Genomic DNA, 24,996 nt, shown 5'->3' with positions numbered 1-24,996 from the left:
TTTTAATTTTACAGTCAAGCCAATAGAAAAAAATCAGAATATATATAATTTTTTTTATTACAACACGTATCATTTTTATATACAGCACCATTTACAAAAATGTTCATTATTTGGTTCTCAAATATATTTCCATCTCTCTCAAGAAAATAATTCAAGTAGTGTGTATATAAAAAAAATGAGGTAAACATGACTTATTTGTGAAAAGTCAGGAGTTCAGGATGAACGCAAAGTGCAAGAGTATTTTTTGAGCATGCGTGGATAAGCATTGTGTTCTAAAGGTTATTCTTTGAGGTGCTGCTTTTTGTCAACGTGGTGTCACAGGAGTAGCGCAGACAGCGGTATATCTCCTCAGCTCTGGAGCGGCTCACACGGATCCCTGCCTGCAGTGTATCCACAGAGCTGAAGAACAAGACAGAAAATACGCTTTGGGATTTGAGCTCCTGAGACAGTACAATGCAACGCGCTGAGATTGTCTACAAATAAACGAAGAAATAGAAGTGTCACAATGTCAAACGCTCAAAGACAATGTTGTAGCTGTATGACATTTGTATGTTTATGATACCTGTTAACCAGATGTGCTACAGAGTAGAATCTGTTACACATGTAAAGTGCATTGACGTAGCTCACACACGGCAGCGTGAGGTAAAACTGCAGTGCGTGAAGCCGATGACCTCTGACCTCCACAGGGACGCTGATGGCCTGGCCTTTCCTCTGCTCTACCTGTGCCAGCTGAGCCAGCAGGGTGGCGGTGTCATCCGGACCCGGGCTAAACAGAATTCTGACTCCTGCTCTTACCAGCGCAGCCATAGTGCTGTCATAATAACGACTGCGCTGGAACGCCCGCAGCGGCTCTCCTACGAAGAAACGTAAAACAAATAAATAAATAACTAAAGTCATGGATAGAGCAAGGAGGGTTTATTGTTTATTTATATCTTGGATGTGATAGTATTGTCAAGCTTACCCGGTTTAGTGCGGTCTTTCTCCACCAGGAGACACACACGGTCAAATAAACCCTGCAGGCTCTGCATCCTCTTCTGCAGCTGCTTGCGACTCTGGGGACTGGCCAACTCTGACTCGCTCTGCCACTCTACAGCCATGCGGTTACTCACAATGAAATCGCAGCTGACCAGAGAGCAGATGTGCACCGCTGCACCATGTTTAAACCGGAGGGACGACACCACATCCGCACCAGCGCTGATGCAACGGCTGTCCACTAGCACGCATACGCAAGCCGGGGTCGTGGGATTATTCGTGTGGCCATAATCCACAGAACCACTAGGTATGGTCTGAGAAGTGGTACTACAGCCTGCCTGGATACATGACAAATTATAAATCCAATAAAGCGTATTCTAAGGCATATCATAGTGCACATTAGATACGGCATTTATTTATAACAAACAGAGACGGGGCTGAAACAAAAAGGTGTTGATTAAAGTTAGGGTCTCCGTTGTTTGAGAAATGCTTCAGAAAACTGCGTTGGGCCGCCAAACAAAACAATAACCAATGAGCAGAAAAGGGCGTCTCTTGTCTATTTGGGTGGAGAGAGTGTGACACGTGTGACATTAGCAGAAAGCGACTGAAACATTGACATGGAGGATAAAAACAAAGAAAGAAAGCAAAGAAAGGCTTACGTGTTAGCCCGTGTTAATATAGGATCACTTACATAAAGTTAATTTCCAGCGCTGGAGAGAACTGAAGAAGCAGGAAGGCCTGCGATGGGATGCTGAGGCCGCTTTTTTCCTTCTCTATAGGTGAGTAACGTTGGTTTTGCTTTGTTACACAGAACTATTATATGCCGTCCTTTGCATGATTATGCTTGTGTGTCATTTTTGCTTGTTTGTTTATCTGCAATCATATTGTTCTTCCCTTCAGCTATGATAAAGACACATTTCTTTCTATTATTTGCCTGGGTTACGTATGTATGTGTGGGCGGAGCTTTCAATACAGGGGTGGGACCCATTGTCAACATTGGTTTTCAAACAACGGAGACCCCACCTTTAAATTTCTTATTACTTTGACACTCTGGACCTCACACTGGGCCTCATATACAGTTGAGGCCAAAATTATTAGCCCCCTTATGAAATTAGACAAAACTCTTGATTTCTCCATGGAAATGACCATTAACAACAAGTGTTTTATAGTGTGTTTGTTTCCAAAATAACAAAGACAAAATCTCCACTAAGTTTGATTAGGATATTTAATTGAAATAGTGAGTTGAAACAAGAAAGGGCAAAAATGAAACGTCCAAAATTATTAGCCCCCGGTCATTAATAGTCAATAGTGAACCCTTTCTGAGCCACAACTGACAACAACCTCTTAGAGTAGTTCTTTACTAGGTTGGCACAGGTTTCCTGAGGGATTTTAGCCCATTCTTCCATTGCAAATTGCTCCAGCTGGTCCAAATTACGTGGTTTCCGAGCATGGACATTCACTTTGAGCACTCGCCACAGATTCTCAATAGGATTGAGGTCTGGGCTCTGTGCGGGCCACTCCAGGACCTTTGTTTTGGTATCCTTCAGGAACTGTTGGACCAATTTCGATGTATGCTTTGGGTCATTGTCTTGTTGGAAGACCCAGCGACGACCTAAGGCTAGACTACGAGCAGATTTCTGCATATTATCCCTCAAAATGTCAACATAATTTTCTTTTTTCATGATGCCATGCACCCGAACAAGGCTCCCTGTGCCTGAAGCTGCAAAACAGCCCCACAGCATGATGCTCCCACCACCATGTTTAACTGTGGGAACTGTGTTCTTAGGGTTGAAGGCCTCACCCTTTCTTCGCCAAACATAAGCAACATCCATGTGCCCAAACAGTTCCAGTTTAGTCTCATCAGACCAAAGCACAGACTCCCAAAACTCATCTTTACCTTTCAAATGTTCACGGGCAAACCTCAGTCTAGCTGTGATGTGCCGCTGTTTGAGTAAAGGGGTTCTTCTGGGACGATGGCCCTGAAGCCCACCACGATGAAGAGCCCTCACAACTGTGTTCCTTGAAACATCAACTCCAGAAGAGGCCAGGTCAGCAACAATCATCTTGGCAGATGTCTGGGGCATCTTGCTGATATCTCTGACTATTTTCCTCTCCAGGGTTCTTGAAATCTTGCGCTTACGACCACACCCAGGTTTGTTTCTTACAGAATTTGTCTCCTTGTACTTGGCAATGATGCAACGTACGGCGGTTCTAGACACTGTGAAAAGCTTGGAAATGGCAGTATAGCCTTCCCCCTTATCATGAGCCTCCACTATCTTCTTTCTGAGCTCAAGACTGATTTCCTTTGTCTTTGGCATGGTGAGTAAAAGTAGTCTCTCCCAATAATGTGTTCAAGTGCCCTGTTCCTTGGAGTCCTTTAATGCTGATTGAATGCCCAGGTGTTGTTAGGAAGCCAATTGACTGCACAGGTGTGGTTTGAAAGCTGATTGATTAATTAGGTGTGTTTTGAAAGCTGATTGATTAATTGGGTGTGTTTTGAAAGCAAATATTCACAAGGGGCTAATATTTTTGACCACCCCATTTTCACTATATTTGATTATAAAGCAAGCCTAAAAATGTATTTTATATTCCAAAATGTACCAAAAGCTACTAAATAGCACTGGCGAATGTTTGATTATATCAAGTTTTATCAATGCTGCAAACATTGGAAAGATCTTTAGGAAAATGTTCCAAAATTCCTGGGGGGCTAATAATTTTGGCCTCAACTGTATTGAGCTACATAAGTACAGATTTATGCGCAAATTGTTTGTAACGTTCTGCATAAGAAGCCTTGACTTGATCGCCTTCAAATCATACAAACCCATAAATGAAGAGTAATAACATCATTCAGTTATAACAAAAGAAATGGCACTGTGCAAACAAGTGATGTGTCACTCGAAAAATTTTTCATTTTGCCAAATGAATCGAAAAACGTTCCTTCTAGAACTCTCACCTGTGTTTTAACACCAGAAGTGGACAGAGGTTCCTGAAAGTCCAGCTGTTCAGACAGAAGGGCCTGGTTATTAAATCTCTCCTGTTTGTGCTGCACAGTTTCTTGTCTGCTCTTCACTCCACCAGACAGAGACGATGTAGTAAAACCTGTCCCGGCTGAACCATCTAAATCGGACGCCTTCTCAGCGTGCAGCGTCTTCCTCTGCTTCTCATCCATGTCATCTTCCTCTTCACTCGAATCCTTCACTCGAACGATTCTGGAGCGTTTGGCTTTTCTGGATTGGAGGCTTCTCATCTCTCCAGCAGTCCTGGTTTGTCTGAGATGGACTCTGCGCCGTGTGGCATACTGTCGTCTCCCGTCTACGTACGAGTCTTCGGGGACCATCTTGAGTCCAGCCGCCTCTTCCTCATCAGAAGCACTACCAAAGTCTTCCTCGACCTCGCTGCCGTTGACGACAAAACTGTCCTCTTCGTACGTCTCGTCCTGCTCAGGGACCTGCACATGTGAGGAACACGTGTTTTCTCTGAGCTACGAAGATGATATTATTTAGAGGATTTTTATTATGATTTATTTATATTTACAGATTATATCGTGTGAAAAAACACAATATACATCTTACAGTGTGTGTGTGTGTGGGGGGGGGGGGGGATCTCAAACCAGATCTACTATAAAACTGGCTAATGAAAAATGTGTCCAAATACCATCATAAAACAAACCACCATATGACAAAAGATCATGTTTCTTAAAGTATCACCTCTACTCACCTGTGAGAAGATGTTCATGTTATGCACGGGCCTGTGCATCATTTTAAATTTGCTTGTAATTGCAGGACTCTTCACAGATTTCAGATAAATTCCATACATCTCAGAATCTGAAAACAAAAAAGAAAAAAGTGAAAGAAAAAGCCTTTATTCATAACACACTTCCAAATGACACACCCTTATTTATAATGCTTTGGTCAAATCAGCTCAATCAAAATGATCCCATTCCCATTTTGGTAAACCTTAGGTGTGTCTCAAAAAGCTCCCTAGACGGTCAGCATATCATGTACACGAATTAGGGCACTGGTAAGAGCTCTGGCTCACAACACACAGGGACACTGATGAATTTTAATTTGTTCATCAGCTAGTGTAAAAACCTGGGCAATACAAAATAAAATAGGTTTCTGCCACAGCGCTTCAAGCTGGATCTCTAGTTTGTCAACTTTTTTAAAACATTAAACACTTTAAAGACTCAAACAAACCCTAACATGAATCCTCAAGTCAAATAAAGTTACTGTACATAATCAGCTGAGAGCTTTTATATACCAAGACAATAATAACAAGACCATGTTGGCCGATAGTTTATCCTCAACATTGTTTTTTTGTTTGTTTTTTTATCTGAGAAGCTTCAGAAAATATTTCCAGTAAGGGAACATGGGCGCTCCATTGATTTTACAGTGCATTTGTGGGATTTTTTTTTAAAAGAGACTTGAAGATTCAAGTGCACTGGAAGGATTTTGGAATTGAGAGCGAAAGAGAGAGAAAAAAGAGGTGGAGAGAGAAAGGGGGGGGGGGGAAGAGGAAGAGAGACAGAGCAAGGGGAAAAGGAAGAGAGAGAGAGAGAAAGAGGAAGAGAGAGAGAGAGAAAGAGGAAGAGAGAGAGAGACAGAGCGAGAGACAGAGCGAGAGAAAGACAGAGAGACAGAGCAAGAGAAAGAGAGAGAGAGGGGGGAGAGGAAGAAAGGGAAAGGGAGAGGGAGACGAAGAGACAGAGAGGAAGAGAGAAGAGAGAGAGAGGAAGAGAGGGAGAGAAAGAGAGAGAGAGCAAGAGAAAGAGGAAGAGAGAGGGGGAGAGGAAGAAAGGGAGAGGGAGAGAGAGGAGGAGAGAAGAGAGAGAGAAAGAGGGAGAGAGAGAGGAAGAGGGGGGGAGAAGAGAGAGAGAGAGAGAGAGAAAGAGGATGAGAGAGACTAAGGATTTTATCATCTCTACACTGGTTACCTGTTAAGTTTAGAATTGATTACAAACTGCTGCTACTAACATACAAGGCTCTTAACGGTTTAGCGCACACATATCTAACTAGTCTTCTAACACGTTACAATCCTTCACGCTCTCTGAGATCACAAAACTCAGGACTTCTGGTAGTTCCCAGAATATCTAAGTCTACTAAAGGTGGTAGAGCGTTTTCTTATTTAGCTCCCAAACTCTGGATTAGTCTTCCTGATAGTGTTCAGGGCTCAGACACACTTTCCCAGTTTAAATGTAGATTAAAAACTCATCTCTTTAGTCAGGCATACACATAATACATCCCATAATATTGTGCACTATTACACTATTACACTATGACTTGCACATTTTTATGAACAGCAGATATGTTAATCCCGCTGCACTGCTCTTCTCTTTTTCTACCCATGCCGAGACACATTGTACCAGCTCCAATCGTCTTCCGTGCGATGACGTTTTTGGACCTCCACTGAGATGAGGCCGACTCTGTGAGAATCCTGAGACATCTACCAGCTCCAGTTGGACTCTGTGATACTAAGAGGAGATCTGAAATCCATGTGATCCCTACACCAATACGGCATTTGTTTGACTGTATATTTGTAATCACACCTCTAGTGTCACCCATATGAGGATGGGTTCCCCTTTGACTCTGGTTCCTCTCAAGGTTTCTTCCTTACCAATCTAAGGGAGTTTTTCCTTGCCACTGCTGCCTGAGTCACCTCAGACTTGCTCATTGGGGATAAATACATATACATACATACATACACACTGTGAACTATATATATTTTGAATTTTTATTATATTAATTCTTTATATTACTCCTTATGTTTATCTCAAAGGTAATCCCATTACTAATCAGCTGCTTCATTAGATGATGCTTTAAAAAGGTTGAGGTTAAAAACAATATAATCTTTAGGGCACTGTGCTAAAGAAGGCACAAAGATTTAACGATGAAACTTTCTGAATGAAGCCTTTTCCTTACCATTAATGCCTTGGGATAACTGAGTGGAATCCACTACAAAACCTTCCAAAGACTTGTCCAGTTCCTCCCCGCCACATTCGTCAGAAGAGACAGAGTCTCCGTCTTCAGACAGCTCTGCCTCTTCATCCAGGAACTGCCTGCCAGCACTGTGCACTGCCTTCTGGGAGATTAAAGAGTGGACCAACATCAAAGGGTAAACGTGTGTGACATGACATTTTAAATAACCTTTTTAACCCACATGCAGTGGAGGAGATGCATCTTTACCTTAGATTCCTCCTTAAGAGGACGTGAGGGTTTACGAGGCTGAAACGCTCTGGGCCGACAAAACGAGTTTTGCTGGAAGTCATCGTCTGACACAGCTTCCCTGTCGCTCTCCTCAGACTGAAAAATAAAGCCGAGGACATTTGTTGAGCAGGCTCGGATTCTTTTCTGTTGAAATGTTTCATGGAAAATTTTCACATATTCATATTCAATACCATGTTCAATCGAGCGACACGTTTTCTAGGCGCCTGGACAGGAGACTCAACATCGCTGATTTTTGATTGCTAGGGGAAAAAAAAAAAAAAAAAAAGACAGTGACTCAATGGGCGACATGACAAATTTACCAGCATCACATCCAAAAGAATACAATATCAGGAAAACAGATAAAGAAAAAAAAAACATTTAGTTGCATAAATTAATGTTTTTCCATATATAAATAAATCAAAAACTATTTCAATAAATGTATTCAAGAAATAAATAAGTATTATTATTACCATTACATTTTACTTTTATAATTATTTTTAATTTATTTTAGATTTATTTACTTAGCAGAATAACAAGAACTCTATTGGCTCAATTTCATTAATTAATTTATTATAAAATTAATTTTGATTTCTGATTTAGGAGCAATGTACTATGTGTAGTGTCCAGAATTTGATAGTTTAAATTTATTTATTGATTTAAAAGCCAGCTGAGGTGACAATTATTAAAAACAAAAGATTACACTTTATTCTAGCACAAAAGATTACACTGTAAAATACGACATGCACTTGGTGTAGTGGTCCGTACCTCAGGAGATGCCAGAGGATTTGCTTTTCCACGATGCCCTGGTTTTCTAATGACTGATTCCTCTTCACTGTCACTGTTCACATGTTCTGGACAATTCAAAAATTACAAAACAGCTGTGAACAATACCATATATGGCCTTGAATAATCCATTTCGATGGCAAATAACAGCTAACCATACCCAGATGAAAGCAATTTACACTCTCATTTACATACACAACCTCAAAGACTCCCTAGACTGAACATGTGGTCCAGAATCTCAGCTTCAACACAATTCACCAGAACCGCTCATCTTTTCACATGATGGAAATGTCAAAGTCATCCTGCCTCTTACTCATGTTTGCTCTCTCTGGGAGCCTCGACTTATTCTCTTATTTGAGTTATTCTAGTAGACGTTAGAACTGCCTTATACACTCTTTTACTCCATCTTCCTTTAAAGGACTTTCTTACTTATCTTACATAAAGACCTGTCCTTATTCATTAGTTACTCTAATTCTAGTAGCTACATATTTGTCTAGGAAGTCAATTCTAGCTGTCATCAGGTTTAGATCTTTTAGAAATATGAAAACCTGAGCTTAATTTCATCCTTTAAAATGCTAACTCTTCACTTTATAATTATTATGTTTAAACTTTGTCTTCTTACTTTCGCTTGAGCACAGTTTTCTTTCACTGCATGTACAATCGCTTGTGGCTAGATACTCCAGACTGCTACACTGGGAAAGTGGTAGATCAGTGGTTAAGACTTTGGCCGACTGATCAGAAGGTTGTTCAAATCAAATGACCACCAAGCTGCCACTGCTGGGACCCTGAATAAGGCCTTTAATCCTCGACTGCTCAGTTGTACAAAAATGAGAAAATGCTCTGCATGAGGGCATCAGCCAAATACCATAAAAGTATTGTACTGGAAACTTGTTCCATGCTTAAAAATAAGACTTGTTAACATTTATTGAAAGAACATTTTCACTGGCTCAATATCGACCAGATCTCGCGGACATTCCTTCTGAAGCCTTATATCAGCTCCACCCCTCAAGCTTTGTAGCACAATTTACTAACTCCACCATTAAAACAACAAAAATAATGCACTTATAAAATCTACCATTCCTACAGACCACCTGTACCCCAGACCGTCCACAGCTTGGTATTATACACCCAAATGTCATAGCTTTGTTGACCTCTACAGTACATCCACCACCTGTTTCTTGTTATCATCATCACACACCCAAGTACAGTCCTAACTACTGTATCAAACACACTTGAAAGTTAAAAACCTTGAACTGACCTGAACAAGCATGGTCTTCATAAACAGGTTTCCGTGCATCAAGCAGAGACCTCCGAGACAATCTGTTCCCTGTTCCACGTGGATGTGCTTGTGAGCTCAACACTTTAGGAAAGAGTTCTAGATTTCTGTCTTTGGTAGACACAAATTCCAGAGTTGGAGAAGTGTTTGGTCTAATCAGGCTCTCTCGCTCTGTGATTATGGGTGACAGGTTACTCTTGGCTATGAGAGTTGGAAGCTTCTTGTCCATTGGCCACACCCTGGGGGTTGACATATGCCCAACAGTGAAGTTGTTGGAAGATGTATTGGGTTTGTTCAGGGTTAGGGAGGTGAAAGTCTTCTCTCGGTCAGCAGTAGGTTCTGTGGTCAAGTCAGAGGCTGGTTCTGCGGTCTCCTCCTCTTCAGAGTCTATGGATAACCCAAGGTCAAAGTTTACAGAAAAAATGTCCTGAGAATAATTGAAAGCCTCAGATGTCTTCGCCGATGGTGGTTTTTGTCCTAACCCTACTGGGCTCTTGGAAGATGCTTCTGCATTAAACATATTTGATGTATACCCTATATTTTGCACAACCTGCTTCCTTTGGTCAGTGTCCTGCCTGTTGATGGGAATTACAGTGTCTTTTTTAGGAGTAACAACATTTGGTAATGATATTTGAAGGAAAGCATCATCATCACCAAACAAGTCAACACTTTCATCTAAACTAGTGGGCTGAATTTTAGCCTCCAATTGTTGATTAGTGTTTTTATCTCCCCCATCATCAACGTCGTCATCAAAAACATCGTCCCAGCTAGGACTGTTGGCGGTACTGTCCGGACCAGCAGGAACGTTCTCGCTAGGCAACACTTCAGATTCAGGAGGGGCTCCTGCTATGTTACAGTCCAGAGAGTCCAGTGAATTCTCATGTCCTTCAAGATCAAAATTTACCTGGAAATGATCAACCTCTTCCCTGAGACTACTGCAGATCTCATCTGATTCATCAAAGTGAGCAGGTTCATTGAGGTTTAATGAGCAATGTAGATCAAAACTTTCAGCTGGAGATCTAGACAGAAGATGTTTGACATTGGAGAGAATCATGTCCAAACGTCCAGCAGATTGATTGACATCGTAGAGTTTTTGACAGACCTCCCTTTCAGGTAAATAGAACATATCCTCAAGAGGCTCGAGGGAAGTATCAGGGTTTGTCTTAAGACTCTTTTTATGTTCAGGAGAACTTTGTAGCTGGTCATTATCTTTCTTGGAGAGTTTAGTCTCAGAGTGCACATTTACATCAGTCTGCATAACATTATCAGCATTATCTTTATCATAGTTGCCCTGAAACATACTAAAATCTTCTGTAATAGCATCACTGTCAGACTCAGAGGACAGTTTGTCTTTTAATAAAGTCCATGAAGAAGGTCCTGCTTGGTCCATCTTATCCAAGACAGAACATCTGGCTTCTCGACCAACAAGTCTAGGTTTAGATCTTTTCCACTGAGGAAGAACTTTTACTATGGCGCCATCCTCAACACCACCAACAACATCCTCCTTATGTAGATATGCTCTGACCTCAGATTCATATCTGCAGCCACTCTGTTGGATCAGAAAATAAAAGGTAAAAAATTTAGTAAAGTATTTTAGAAATTTCCTTAAGATTGCAACCTTACGAGAGCTACAGTTGAAACCAGATATTTACATACACTTCAGAAAAAAACAAAAACTTTTATTTTTTTACTGTCATACATTAAATCAGAATAAACTTTTCTGTTTTAAATCAGTAAATATTAAAATATTTTTTGCATTTGTTAAATGTCAGAATCAAGCGAGGGAGAATTTTTATGTATTTTTATTATCACTTTCATCAAAGTCAGAAGTATACATACACTTCCTTAGTATTTGGTGGAATTGCCCCGAAACTGTTTCACTTGGGCCAAACGTTATGGGTATCCTTCCACAAGCTTTCTACAATAGTTTGCTGGAATTTTGGCCCACTCCTCTTGACAGAACCGGTGTAACTGGGTCAGGTTTGTAGGCCTTCTTGCTCGCACTCGCCTTTTCAGTGCCGCCCACAAATTTTCTATGGGATTGAGATCAGGGCTTTGTGATGGCCACTCCAATACCTTGACTTTGTTGTCCTTAAGCCACTTTGTAACTAATTAGGAGGTATGCTTGGGGTCATTGTCCATTTGGAAGACCCATTTGTGCCCAAGCTTTAACTTCCTGGCTGATGTCTTCAGCTGTTGCTTTAATATATCCACATCATTTTCTTTTCTCATGATGCCATCTATTTTGTAAAGTACACCAGTCCCTTCTGCAGCAAAGCAGCCCCACAACATTATACTACCACCCCCATACTTCACAGTTGGGATAGTGTTTTGAGGCTTCAAAGCTTCGCCCTTTTTCCTCCAAATATACCGTTTATCATTATGGCCGAACAGTTCAATTTTTGTTTCGTCAGACCACAGGACATGTCTCCAGAAATTAAGATTTTTTTCCCCCATGTTCAGTTGCAAACTGTAGTCTGGCTTTTTTATGGTGGTTTTGAAGTAATGGCTTTCTCCTCCCAGAGTAACCTTTCAGCTCATGGCGGTACAGTATTCGTTTTACTGTGGATAATGACACTGTCTTACCAGTTTCAGCCGCATCTTCACAACATCTTTTGCTGTTGTCCTGGGGTTGATTCGCACATTTCGCACAAAAATACGTTCCTCTCTGGGACTCAGAATCCGTCTCCTTCCTGGGCGGTATGATGGTTGTACATTCCCATGTTTTTTATACTTGTGTATTACTGTCTGAACGGATGAACCCTCAGGCATCTGAAAATTGCACCTAAGGATGAGCCACACTTGTGGAGGTCAACAATTTTTTTTCTGATGTCTTGGTGGATTTCTCTTGATTTTCCCATGATGTCAAAGAAAGACATGTGTTTGAGGTGTGCTTTTATGTGCATCCACAGGTGTGCCACCAATTAACTCAAATGGAATCAATTAACCTATCAGAAGCTTCTTAAGCTCAGATTGGAATCATCTGGAGTTTTGTTTTTTTTAAAGGCACGATAAACTTAGTGTATGTATACCTCTGACTTTGATGAAAGTGATAATAAAAATACATAAAAATTTTCCCTCGCTCGATTCTGACATTTACCAAATGCAAAAAATATGTTAATATTTATTGATTTAAAACAGAAAAAGTTTACTCTGATTTAATGTATGACAGTAAAGAAATAAAAGTTTTTGTGTTTTTTTCTGAAGTGTATGTAAATATCTGGTTTCAACTGTATCTGCAGATCAGATAAAACTAACAGTCGGTACATTTCCTGGCTTCTGGGCCACACTACTGATTCTTAGCAACATGAAGTGTCTTTTTTTTTATGTATTATATTCTTTTTATTATCTTGTAGTTTGTAAGGAATTGACTAGTTTATAGCTACTATAATGCAAGTGCGAATAAACGTCTTTCATGCCCACTGCCTCATTTAGCTATTGAACCTCTTTTGTATTTGAAGACGCCGCCATTCTAATGTCATTTTATACAACTGAGCAATTGAGGGTTAATGGCCTTGGTGGACCTGGGATTCCAACTCGCAACCTTCCGTTCATTATTAAAACTCCTTAAACACTAAGCTACCACAAGTCTTTTGTGTTGTAGTTGTGTGATAGTTGGGCAATAGTTGGGCTTTAAATTTTGCAAAAACATGCCAACTGTTTAAAGCTGCTCTTCCTGTGTTACTTGTTTAATCTTCACCTTTTCTCTCCTAAGTCAGTTGGTCTACTTTCAGATTTCAGTGCTTATATAACTAAATATAAAGTTTTTGGCGGAAAAAAAAAAAAAATGGATGTTTCATGTCACCCTCTAATGGCAGGATGAGATGAGCAGTGATGGATTAAAAAAAATCAAATAAATGTCCTGATGATAGTTCAAACACTTGATTATGTCGTTTAGGATTAGCTTAAGACTTAGAAATAAAAAAAACAAGGAAATAAGGAAAAACAATGAAAGAATGAAAATGAAAGAATTTGATTACAAAGGGAAAAAACGCTGCCAGATATGTAAGGATAATAATATTTAAGTAATCAATTCTGTTTCCCTGGAAATTGTGCGTTCAAACCATTTAATGCTCAAGTATTTGCAGTCAGTTTAACTATCACTCTAAATGAAAACGCTGGCTATAAACAATTGTAAGCATAGTAACAGACTGATACAGCTACAGTAGACATTCCCTAAGGACCATTCTGAGATTAATAGATTAATTTTGCATGTCATTAAACATATACGGTGAACATGATTTAGTTAAATGGGTCAAGGCACAAGATGAATTTGATAATTACCTAAAATTAACCATTCTTTTTGTATCGTTTCAGTCATATTTCGTAATGCAAACATCAATGGCAGCTTTAACCTGTCAGTGCTGCCCATTGTATAATCACACAGTGATACCACCATTTGACCTCCTTGATTTCCCTGAGACTCCCTGCGTCTCACCTGCTCCTCCTCCTCCTGTCTCATCTGGTCAATGAGATCCATGATGGCGGTGAAATGGAGGCAGCGGCTGGAGTGGTCCACTTTGTGTGTTGGATGAGGCTGATTCTGCCAGTGTCTCCATTCCCAAAGAGACAAGTCTCTCACTGGGCCATTCACACACACCTCCTGTACAAACAACACAATCATTTACATGAGGAAGGGTCTATACATCATAACATTAAAGGAATGTAGCAATACATTGTGACATACGTGGAATCGATAGATTTCAAAGAGACAGCATGCTTATAGAGAGCACGCTGGTCACATGATCAGGGAGAGCCTGCGATAGCTTGATTGGCATCTCTGGAAAATTGTCCGTAGTGTGTGATTGTGTGAGTGAATGAGAGTGTGTGTGCGCCCTGCGATGGGTTGGCACGCCGTCCAGGGTGTATCCTGCCTTGATGCCCAATGACGCCTGAGATAGGCACAGGCTCCCCGTGACCCGAGGTAGTTCGGATAAGTGGTAGAAAATGAATGAATGAATAAATTTCATAATGCCTCAAATGTTCTGAGGATTGAACTCAAAGTAGCTGAGGAGCATTACAAAGTGTGCTTACTGTATATGTGGGGTTGCCAGGTCTTAGAAATATCCACTCCAACTATATTGGTCTACATTAGTGACAGTGACAGTGATAGTGACGTGACATATGGTGACCCATACTCAGAATTTGTTCTCTGCAGAGTGTGTTATTGCATGACAGTGATTTAGCTTGAGATAAAATGTATCTGAACCCCTGGAACCTCTAATAAAAAGGAAAACCTTTTTTTGAGAGAAGTATGTACATGATTAGGTTTAAATCTTTGAATTCGAAAATATAAGCTATATCTTATATACGCAGACATATCAAATCGTATTAAATATAACATATACTATAACATATATAATTAACACTAAAACTATATGTTCAGTGAGATGAATGCACCTGCTGTTGTGGCTCCGTGTTAAAGCACAGGAAAGAAGAGTGCCGGAGTCTGGGCTGGGTTTCATTCTCAGCCAATTTCATGGTAGTTAACCACTCAACCTCTTCATCAGGGGTGAGAAAGCCATCCTCCTTCACACGCCCGTGCACACCATCAACTTTATATTATAAAATAATAATAATGAAACATAAATCATATAACATACGTATGAGAAACGTACGTATGAGCCTCTAACATACAAATAATTGGGTCTCACCATTTTATTTAAAAAAAAAATGTTCGAATTAATCCGCAAGTAACAATGACAGTAAGCTGTTCAGGCCGTACCTTGGGCATCAGGGTTGAGAAGAGACAGCCTCCTCATGCTGAGTGAATGGTGGCCATTGCTGGAACGCCTGCTGCTCTCTTTGGCCTCGAACTGGCCACATGTAATGTCCATCTTGTGCAGGGTGGGAGTGACACCAGCAGGAATCATGCGGGGATTGTGGGGAAACAAGGAGAAGCTCTGCTTGTTTCCCATGATGCATTTATTCACACTGCGCCTGGTACTCTGGCTCTGGTTATAGATCTGTGGAGTAGATGAGACCAGCATGCAAATAGAAAACAAATAAAAAGGTATGATTTTTAAAAAAAAACATTTTTGGACTGACCCGCTCCTCTCGCCCTGCAGCCAGTATGACCACTATGCGTCCCTGCCTGTGGCGCCCGGTTCGGCCCATTCGCTGCACCAGACGGATAGGACTTTTCTGAGCATCAAAGCAGACTATTAGGTCTACCTCTCCAATGTCGAGACCCTCTTCACCAACACAAGTAGAAACCAAGGTGTTAAAGCCGCCCTCTCGGAATCTCCGCACCACCTGATTTCGATGAAAAAATAATGATATAAACTGATATAACTAAAATACTGGATGTACATTACTATGATGTGAAAAGTATGACGTTTATTCTACTATTAAAACAGCCTGTAATATATAAGCATACACTGATCAGGCATAACATTTATACCACCTGCTTATTATTCCCCTGGTGCCACTGAAATAGCTCTAGACATTGAAGAAGAATGGACTGCACAACATCTCCGCAGGTCTGCTGTGGTTTCAGGCAGCAAGATATTAGCAGCAGTTCCGTAAGAAGTGGGGTAGAGTCTCCTATGAGAGTTGTTTGTCCAGCACGTCCACAAATGCTCATTTGGATATGGATTCGGAGACCAAGTCAAACTTTAAACTCTTGCAGCCCCATACACAGCAAGCCAGCAAGATGTAATGCACTGTGTGTACCGACACCTCTCTCACATTGCAAGCATTAACTTTGCCAACAATTTGAGCTACAGTAGCTCGTTTTCATGGATCCATGCTTTCATGTTGTTGATGCCAAATTCTGACCCTACCATCCGAACGTCGCAGCAGAAATCGAGACTCATCAGACCAGGCAACATTTTTCCAATCTTCTATTGTCCAATTTTGGTGAGCCTGTGCAAATTGTAGCCTCAGTTTCCTGTTCTTAGCTGTCAGGAGTGGCACCCGGTGTGGTCTTCTGCTGCTGTAGCCCATCCACCTCAAGGTTCGACGTGTTGTGCCTTCAGAGATGCTCTTCTACATACCTCGGTTGTAACGAGTGGTTATTTGAGTTACTTTTGCCTTTCTATCAGCTCGAACCAGTCTGGCCATTCTCCTCTGACCTCTGGCATCAACAAGGCATTTGCGCCCACAGAACTGCCCCTCACTGGATATTTTCTCTTTTTCGGACCATTCTCTGTAAACCCTAGAGATGGTTGTGCATGAAAATCCCAGTAGATCAGCAGTTTCTGAAATACTCAGACCAGCCCGTCTGGCACCAACAACCATGCCACGTTCAGAGTCACTTAAATCACCTTTCTTCCCCATTCTGACGCTCGGTTTGAACTGCAGCAGATCATCTTGACCATTTGCGTTAACGAGCAGTTGGACAGGTGTAATAGTGGCCGAAGGGTGTATATATACACGTGTATATATATATATATATATATATATATATATATATATATATATATATATATATATATATATACACACATACACAGAACTGTGCAAAGGTTTCAGGCAGGTGTGAAAAAATGCTGTAAACAAAGAATGCTTTCAGAAATATAAATAATGAGTGTTTATTTCTGTCAATTTACAAAATGCAAAGTGAGCAAACAAAAGAAAAATCTAAATCAAATCAATATTTGGTGTTTTTTTTGCCTTCAAACCAGCATGAAGTGATGGCACGACCCCCACAGAGCCCTGATCTTAACATCATCGAGTGTGTCTGGGATTACATGAAGAGACAGAAGGATGTGAGAAAGCCTACATCTACAGAAGATCTGTGGTCAGTTCTCCAAGATGTTTGGAACAACCTACCAGCCGAGTTCCTTCAAAAACTGTGTGCAAGTGTACCTAGAAGAATTGCTGCTGTTTTGAAGGCAAAGGGAGGTCACATCAAATATTGATGTGATTTAGATTTCTCTTTTGTTCATTCACTGCATTTTGTTCATATTATATGTTTAACACTTCCATTTTTGAAAGCATTCTTTGTTTACAGCATTTTTTCACACCTGCCTAAAACTTTTGCACAGTACTATATATATATACAGTATATATATACAGTATATACCTGCTGTTTTGTTGATGTGCTGATGCACTTGTCTAGTCATCACAATTTGGCCCTTGTGAACATCACTCAGATCCATAAACTTGCACATTTTCCTTCTTCATATAACATCAACCTCAAGAACTGTCTGTTCTCCTGCTGCGTAATACATCCCACCCTTTGAGAGGCACCATAGTAATGAGATAATCGGAACGACGTAAATCAAGTATGGGAGGAAATCAATAAAATAGTAATAAAAAAGTGTCACGCTAAAAACGATAACATATCAAAACATCCTTTTATTGAACATCATGGTTAGGGTTTTACCTCGAGCTGCTCCTTCTGAGTGAACCCTCGCACCCCTTTCCCAGCTGACGCTTGCCCCATAAATGTCATGACCCTGACGAGGGGCTGGTGGCGATTAAGCATCTCTGCGATCTCCTGCACGCTCTCACGAAAGGATGAGAAGATCATCACTCTTGAACTCTCTGCTTTGTCCCCAGTTCCGGTAGCACTGCCTAGACCAATGACATCAGAGAGGAATTTAATTTCAACCTGGAGACCCCACAACGGACACTGACTTTTCTGAGAAATATATTGTACAGTTAGGTTTAAACACAGTAGTGTTTAAACCTTTATTGTACAGTTAGGTGGCATAAACACAGAAGTTATTTCTAGTCATCCCCTGACCAGCTTCTCTTTTTTTTATGTCTCAGTCATATGTGTTTAATGTCTCAGTCATATATGTTACATTCAGCATTCAGTTGCACTGTACCTGATCTCTTCGCCCAGCTACTGAAATGTTGTTCAATCACCTCGTCCAGTTTCTGAAGTTTGGGGTGGCTGTAGAAATACTGCTCCTCAGGCCCTGGAAAATGAACCGGTTAATCTGATGCGAGCATTTGTGCTGAGTGGGAAGATTTTATTAGAACTGAAAACCCACCATTAAATAACCAATGCAATGTGGCACACTGAAAATGAGCTAAAATCCAGAAAACATGACAATACAGAAAAGAACACATTCATCTGCCCATTAAAAGTGATCAATACTAGTGTATGATAATGAACTATTGAGAAACTGGCTACAAAATCCTAAACAGTGCACTATATAATGAATAAGAAACACATCCACCAGACTAATCACTTGTCTTAAGAGGCAGTCTGAGGTTAAGGGTCTGTAAAAGCTCATTAGTAATCATGTACATACATTTTTCGGTTGATGTTCAGGATAAAGTACCTTTGGTAGGGCCGAGAAACAAAGCCTCCATTTCCCTGTACAGGTCCATAAAGACAGGGCTGCGCTGCAGCTCATTTCGGGCCCGTGAAGTCTCTGAGACAGAAATAGAATCCAAAATAAATCGCAACTCACGGCTTATCTTTAAAGCATTTCAACTTTAAGCTTTTAAATACGCACCAGAAATCATTTAAGAAAGCACTCAAGTTACCTTTAGAGCCTGACATAATGTTCTGTATGAAAAAGAAGAGAGATCTCAGGCCCATCTGCTGCAGAAGCTCATAACCGTGGTAGAGGCTAATACACAGAGCAAAATCCCCCTCCAGTGCACCATGCTGTGCTCCCTGTCGGCAAAAGAAGTGCATAAAAACACTACAGACACTGAAGAGCACATGATGTGTAATACATATAAGCTTCAAACAGCCGTACCATGAGATGCGATGGAGGGTTGCGTCTGAATTGCTCTCGTGCCAGAATGACCTGGTACTTTGTGAGGGAGCGAAGGTCACGTTGGTTAAGCACGCTCGTCTGCGTCAGCCGGGATGTAAACCTTTGCAAAACCTTTTGAGAGCAAATGCGGGCCGTTAGATATTAGTTAAAAGAATATAGTAGAGATGTTACACGACACAAAATAAATTATGCTTTTATTTTATGTTGCAGACAAAAGTCAAGTCAGGAAGCTTTTATGGTCATTTCAGCCATACATACATCATGATGCAGTACAACCATCTGACTGCACACCCAGTACAATCCATGCTTTAGATTAGACTATACAATAACCTTACACATCTACACATCTATACAGATCTACACTTTACCATGAACTCATTAATAAAAGGGATGTGCAATGTTATTCTGCTCAGGGGCAGTAAATCCTCATTGATAAAGACTGACACTTATTTGGCAATAATATCTGAAATCAACTATATCCTCTAAAAGATCGTGGAAACATAACCATCACACCCAACTGTGCTTTTTGAGCATCCAGGTCTCGATTTAGTCCAGCTGTCCAGCAACATCTGCATAATAATTACCTCCACTCCTCTGGAAAGGTGCTCCAATAGATTTTTTGGAGCAAGGCAAAGGGATTTGTGTCCATTTATCTACAAGTGTGTTAGTGAGATCAGGCAGTGGAGTGGGTTCAGTTCATCACAAATGTGTTCAGCTGAAATCAGTGCTTTGTGCAGAACTCTTGAGTTCTTCCTTTATAAACGCTCGCTTTCTCGCTACAGCATACAAAGACGTTCTATTCAATTGGTGGCTCAAGCCGTTATGGTTTTAAGTTGTTGATCGAAGGATCGGGGGTTCAAGCCCAAGCACCGCCAAACCTTTGGTTAAATAAAGATGAAAGCTTCCAGGACAAAAAGAAAAGCCTACACAGAGATGAACTGCATTGTGGCTAAATTCTAGATACAAAATATTGCACATACACTGCACCAACATTATTACATCCCTGACTGTAGCCCACTTATATATAGAGCTGCAGCATCAGATAAATCTGTATACGGTATAAAAACATGTTCTTTATTTAAAAGCACAAAGCTGATGGCGAAAGAGGTTAATTAAATAACTTCAGACACACCACACTTAAGCTTATCGACACTTTTGATGATTTGTTAATTATAAACTCGACAGGCAACAGTGCAGAAATGAATGTTTATGTTCTTGAAATGTTCGTTTGGCCAGTCTGGTATTTTTTGGAAAAGAGCTTTAGAGAAATTCAGGCCAGATCTCATATCATGATGCTGCATTGGGGATGATCACAACACAAAACAGCAGACTTCAGAGATCAGGGCTCAGGGCAGTGAGAAGAATGAACTTCTTTGTTTGTTTTTTATCCCAACACTGATGCATAGAGATTCCTGGGGAATAATAAATGTTTGGGTCCTAATAATGTTTTGAGTGCACAAAGATTGTTAGTCTATAGTGTTGAAATCAGCATTGAGCTTTACTGGCAGTAAACAAATATGTAAGATATATTTAAGCTCTTTAAAATAGGGTTGTACTTTTGCTGGAAAAGATGTGCATGCATGAGACCGATGGACGATCAGCCAAAGTGTTTGCATGATCTTTTTGTTTTTTTGCATGTTTCAGACATGAGACAGACAGACAGACAGACAGACAGACAGACAGAGAGAGAGAGAGAGAGAGAGAGAGAGAAAGAGAGAAAGAGAGAGAGAGATTGCAGGAGAGAGAGAGAGAGAGAGAGAGAGAGAGAGAGAGAGAGAGAGAGAGAGAGAGAGAGAGAGAGCAATCCCACGCCTTACACCCAGAGATCATGGCCAGGTCGGGATGACTGTGAGATCATTGATTACTTCCGGTCTGATAATTTGAGAAAAGTCAAATTAATGGCACCCTCCCAACTAGACAGCATGGCATTTTGCTATCTTGGCCACAGAGACATCACTGGGACTCAGACTCTCCTTCTCCTTATGGTGCACTGACTGTTTTTCTGCTTCGCCACATGGTAGCAGATCTTCCTGATTTTAAGCCATGTTTGGATCCACAGAGAGTTAGAACTGGAAAGGTTTGAACTGTCTTGCAGTGTGAGGAGGCACTTTACGAGAAGCGATACTAAGAACAGTGGGCACGTACGAACAGAGCATCGGCTACCGATTCACGAAGATCATGAAATACATTTACCAGCAGAATGTCTGAGTGTTTGTGCTTTCTAGGCATTTATCTGGGCATGACCATAACCCTCACTGCGTCACTGCAGCATGCTATCTGCCCTCGAACCGCCAAGCTAAGCCACCACATCCGCTTGTCCCGGACATAGTGATTCAGGCGTGTCTACAGCAGGTCAGCTAAAGGGACCACAAACAAGAAAACATAAAAGACATTTCCACAAAGTTTAAAGCCTAATATTTATGTTAAAGACATGCCAATGCCGACTGATTACACAGCCAATTTCCAGTGGCGTGTTTATGTAAATATATCTAATCCCTCTCTTATGTATCTTTGTGCCAATTGTGGTGCTTTCTGTGTCCCAGGACCTTCACGGGCGCTACAAAGGAGACGACCATCATGACACAGATCAACACGCTGGACGAAACGTTGGATTCTGCCCCCGGGTTTGTACATCACCGACTCCTTCATCGTGGCTGGCTACACCGACCCTGCAGCTGCACACCATGTTAATGAGATATGATTCATTCAAAGGCCTTAAAGGGTGTTTCTGTGTAATAACCTCTTACTGCTCTTCCTTAGAAAGCTAGAAGAAAGTGAGTTCTGCTGCTTCAGGAAGAGCTTCAAGAAAGCCTTGTTCAGGCGGTAGAATTAAATATAGAGTTAAATATAGGATTGTAATCAAATTATAGATCCTACATGAACTGCCATAAAAGGTTAATACAAGATAAGTGTGATGGGGCTTTAACCTGAGGGCTACAGGGGCAAAATTTTCCCTTTATGTAAGACTAATAAATGGCCACTAATCAGTGAGCTACACAGGTTCCCAACAGCATTTTTTTTTTTGATGAGATGATTTGATGATCTTGACTCTGAACAGCAGTGCGGGTCTTCCTATGACAGTGAGCTGCAGTCTGAGTGATTAGTGACCTGAGGGTTAGGTTAGGGTTAGTGAAGATCACTGAGATCATCTCGCTGCATCCTACCTGTAAGTAGCGAGACTGGTATCCGGTGAGTGCGTCTCCTAAAGGAACAACGATCTTCTGGACGCTGCGCTGATGGGAGTGCGCCTGAACGTCTGGACTCTCCTCTGAGCGCAGCTCAATGCGAGAGATCAGCAGGTTGGAGATGACTTGCTGTACAGCCTACACAATCACACACACACACACACACACACACACTTACTCCTGAATTAATAGCATCAATAGAATCGGTTTTCAGTTACATGTTTTTAATCAAATACATAATAACCATAACAACATGAACGCTGACTCTGGAATGTTCTGCAGTGTCCTTTCACAGTGCCGTTCGAATCGTACGGTCCATTCTGATTGGTCAGAAGGTTTTGAATAATTATACATAACAGTACAGGACAGGTTTGTAATAAATGAGCTTGTTCTATGGTTTTGTTTTGTTTTTTAGTACAAAATGACAGATGGATTTATAAGGTGGAGGATCAGAATAAACATCAATATAAAAAAAATCATTAATTTAGCGGCTTTCTGTAATGAATGATTTTGTGTTTAGAGAGAGAGAGAGAGAGAGAGTGTGAAAGAGAGAGAGAGAGTTAGAAAGAGTGAGCATGATAGAGTGAGAGAGAGCAAGCGAATGAGTCAGAGAGTGAGTGACAGACAAAGTGTAAGTAAGAGAAATCAAGAGTGAGAGAGAATGAGCAAAAGACAGTGTGTGTGAGTGAGAGAGAGAGAGAGAGAGAGAGAGAGAGAGAGAGAGAGAAACAATTATGTTCAACTGACCTTTATGTCTGCACCAGGTGTAGCACTGAGAGCCAGGACGCGGAACTGTTTCGTCTGGTTCCATAATTCCCGCACAACCTGCAGGACATAAACACAACACAGGTTTCATTTAACACTTTTACTGATGTCCTTGTTACACTTCCAATCCCTACATGCAGGATAAAAGTACCTGACAATACGCATGATTCCCTGATGCTTTGTGAGCTTCATCGATAACCACACACTTGATCTGAGGAGCAGGACACGTGTTTCGAGACAAATCGTTCACCATGACCTGTGGCGTGAGGAAGAACACGCGCCTGGATTGCCACAGCTCCCTCCTCTGTGGAGCTGGAATGCTCCCTGAAAGAGAACAGAGGATCAAGTAAAAGTGATCAGTTTACTGGGTGCCATTTAATTAGCAGACAATATACAGCATGGACCATAGCAGTGAAGCTACCGGTCAGTTCAGCCATGTGTTCCTGAGGAATCCCCATCACTCTGTAACACGCTTCAATCTGCTGAGCGACCAACGGCTTCGTGGGAGCCAGGAAGACTATCTTCCCTTCCGGATACCACCGGTAGAAGTTATACATCACCACTGACGCTATGAAGGTTTTCCCCAGGCCCGTGGGTAAGCACACTAGCGTGTTTTGGAACAGGGCTGCTTCCGAGATCTTCAGCTGATAATTTCTGATAGGATAGTTGGTGGGATAGATCCATATCTGTCCTGAGGAACTGTCGAAGCCTGGAATTTCAGAGCAAACTTCTGCAGAATTCTGGATCGAGTGATCAGGTTGGTTTTCGAGACTTTTTTCAGCCTCGTATACAGCTACGAGGATCAGATCGTCATCAACTTCGTCCATCTCCTGTTCCTGCCTTGATACTGGATGGACTTGGCCAACTTCAGCCCAAAGTGAAGGTGCTGCATTGTCCTTTGTTTTTGCCTTTACCTTCACCTGGCTGTTTGTAGTTGCCCTGTGCTTCTGGGGTAACTTTTTTCTAGTGTCTTTACTCAAAAGGGTCTTAGGAACAGCTGAGCCCCATGTCTGAAATAAAGTCTTTTGATTTGCATTGCTCATTGTTTTTGTTTTGTTTTGTTTAAATCAACCCTCGGCACAGAGCTAGAGGCTGAATGCTGAGACTGAACTCAACATGAGACTTTAGTTAATACAAAACATTGATGTGAAAGTTTCTCTAGGTCTGTAATAACATGACCATAGCATGACCATAACATGACCATAGCATGACCATAGCATGACCATAGCATGACCATAACATGACCATAACATGACCATAGCATGACCATAGCATGACCATAACATGCTACAGCTCGAGACACAAGTTGTTTGCTAGTCACCGGATTAAAGCTCTTAATAACTCTGGTTTAACATCATTACTGACATGCATGTTTACGTGTTTATGTTAATATACCGTCTACTATTCAACAGCTATGTTTTCTTTTGAATCAACTACAATAATACAACAATAATAACTGAAAATATTTATGCTAACTCGGGTTACTCATATGGTGATGCTTTTCTTCTTCCAATAAAGGCGGTTGATGTCAAGCGGAAATGTGTTTTTAAGGCCGCCTACTGGACCGGAGGATGGTTAAGGTTATGGTGATAATTATAATTCTTCTCCAGTCCAGTAGGCGGCGATAAAACACATTTCTGTACAAAGAGTTTAGAGTTACAGTCAAACAAAAGTTATTGTTAGCGTTCTAATACAGTATATTAGAGTTAAACTTGAAACTTTAATGTTATTTTACATCTATATAAATTACAGCACTCTTTATACAGTATGTTGTCCCTCACCACAGCATATTTGAGTTGGTAGATTATTATTATTAGAAGTAGTATTTCTTCTTCTTCTTCTTTTATTATTATTATTATTATTATTATTATTATTATTATTATTATTATTAGTAGTAGTAGTAGTAGTAGTATTTTATTATTAGTATTGTTTTATTATTATTGTTGTTTTATCGTTACTATTATTATTTTTGTTGTTTTATTATTATATTACTATTTTATTATTATTATCATTATTATTATTATTATTATTATTATCATTATTATTATTATTATTATGCTTGAGGCTTACCAATTCACTTATAAAATCTGTTTACTCTGGTGAAGTCTTCTCTTCATTGTTGA

General features: G+C 40.7%; 2 protein-coding genes across 5 annotated transcripts; one reads left to right on the top strand and one right to left on the bottom strand.

Moving 5' to 3' along the window:
- Nucleotides 1-33: 33 nt before the first annotated feature.
- Nucleotides 34-24,377, bottom strand: fancm (FA complementation group M). Of its 4 annotated transcripts, none has more exons than XM_060880358.1 (23): nt 23,295-24,377; nt 23,025-23,197; nt 22,856-22,933; nt 22,088-22,246; nt 18,903-19,034; nt 18,685-18,817; nt 18,477-18,569; nt 18,015-18,107; nt 17,567-17,757; nt 15,283-15,489; nt 14,960-15,200; nt 14,635-14,789; nt 13,673-13,837; nt 9,217-10,783; nt 7,941-8,026; nt 7,367-7,435; nt 7,155-7,271; nt 6,891-7,050; nt 4,690-4,796; nt 3,926-4,420; nt 962-1,310; nt 563-854; nt 34-473 (listed from the first exon to the last, which is right to left on the bottom strand). In XM_060880358.1, exons 1-23 carry the CDS (start codon nt 23,914-23,916, stop codon nt 365-367), a joined length of 5,793 nt encoding a protein of 1,930 aa, XP_060736341.1. In that variant the 5' UTR covers nt 23,917-24,377; the 3' UTR covers nt 34-364. The 4 variants fall into 4 exon arrangements, with proteins under 4 accessions (XP_060736341.1, XP_060736338.1, XP_060736340.1 ...); XM_060880355.1 differs by having other exon boundaries at nt 34-399; XM_060880357.1 differs by having other exon boundaries at nt 34-399; nt 6,891-7,047.
- Nucleotides 20,938-21,642, top strand: soul3 (heme-binding protein soul3). The gene is given in 4 exon segments (XM_060879595.1): nt 20,938-20,968; nt 21,058-21,271; nt 21,467-21,542; nt 21,544-21,642. Coding segments are annotated over 4 exon segments (420 nt in total).
- Nucleotides 24,378-24,996: the final 619 nt, after the last annotated feature.

The sequence above is a fragment of the Tachysurus vachellii genome, chromosome 10 (genome assembly GCF_030014155.1).
Source record: "Tachysurus vachellii isolate PV-2020 chromosome 10, HZAU_Pvac_v1, whole genome shotgun sequence".
Taxonomy (NCBI): domain Eukaryota; kingdom Metazoa; phylum Chordata; class Actinopteri; order Siluriformes; family Bagridae; genus Tachysurus; species Tachysurus vachellii.
Note: the sequence above shows the minus strand (reverse complement) of the source record. Positions and strands in the feature narration are given on the sequence as shown.

Coding starts and splice junctions, on each gene's coding strand:
- fancm (XM_060880355.1), bottom strand. CDS start 23,916: ATGAGCAATGCAAATCAAAAGACTTTATTTCAGACATGGGGCTCAGCT. Junction 22,247..22,855: donor CACCTGGTGCAGACATAAAG/GTCAGTTGAACA, acceptor GTGATTGTGTAG/GCTGTACAGCAAGTCATCTC. Junction 855..961: donor GAAAGACCGCACTAAACCGG/GTAAGCTTGACA, acceptor GTTTCTTCGTAG/GAGAGCCGCTGCGGGCGTTC.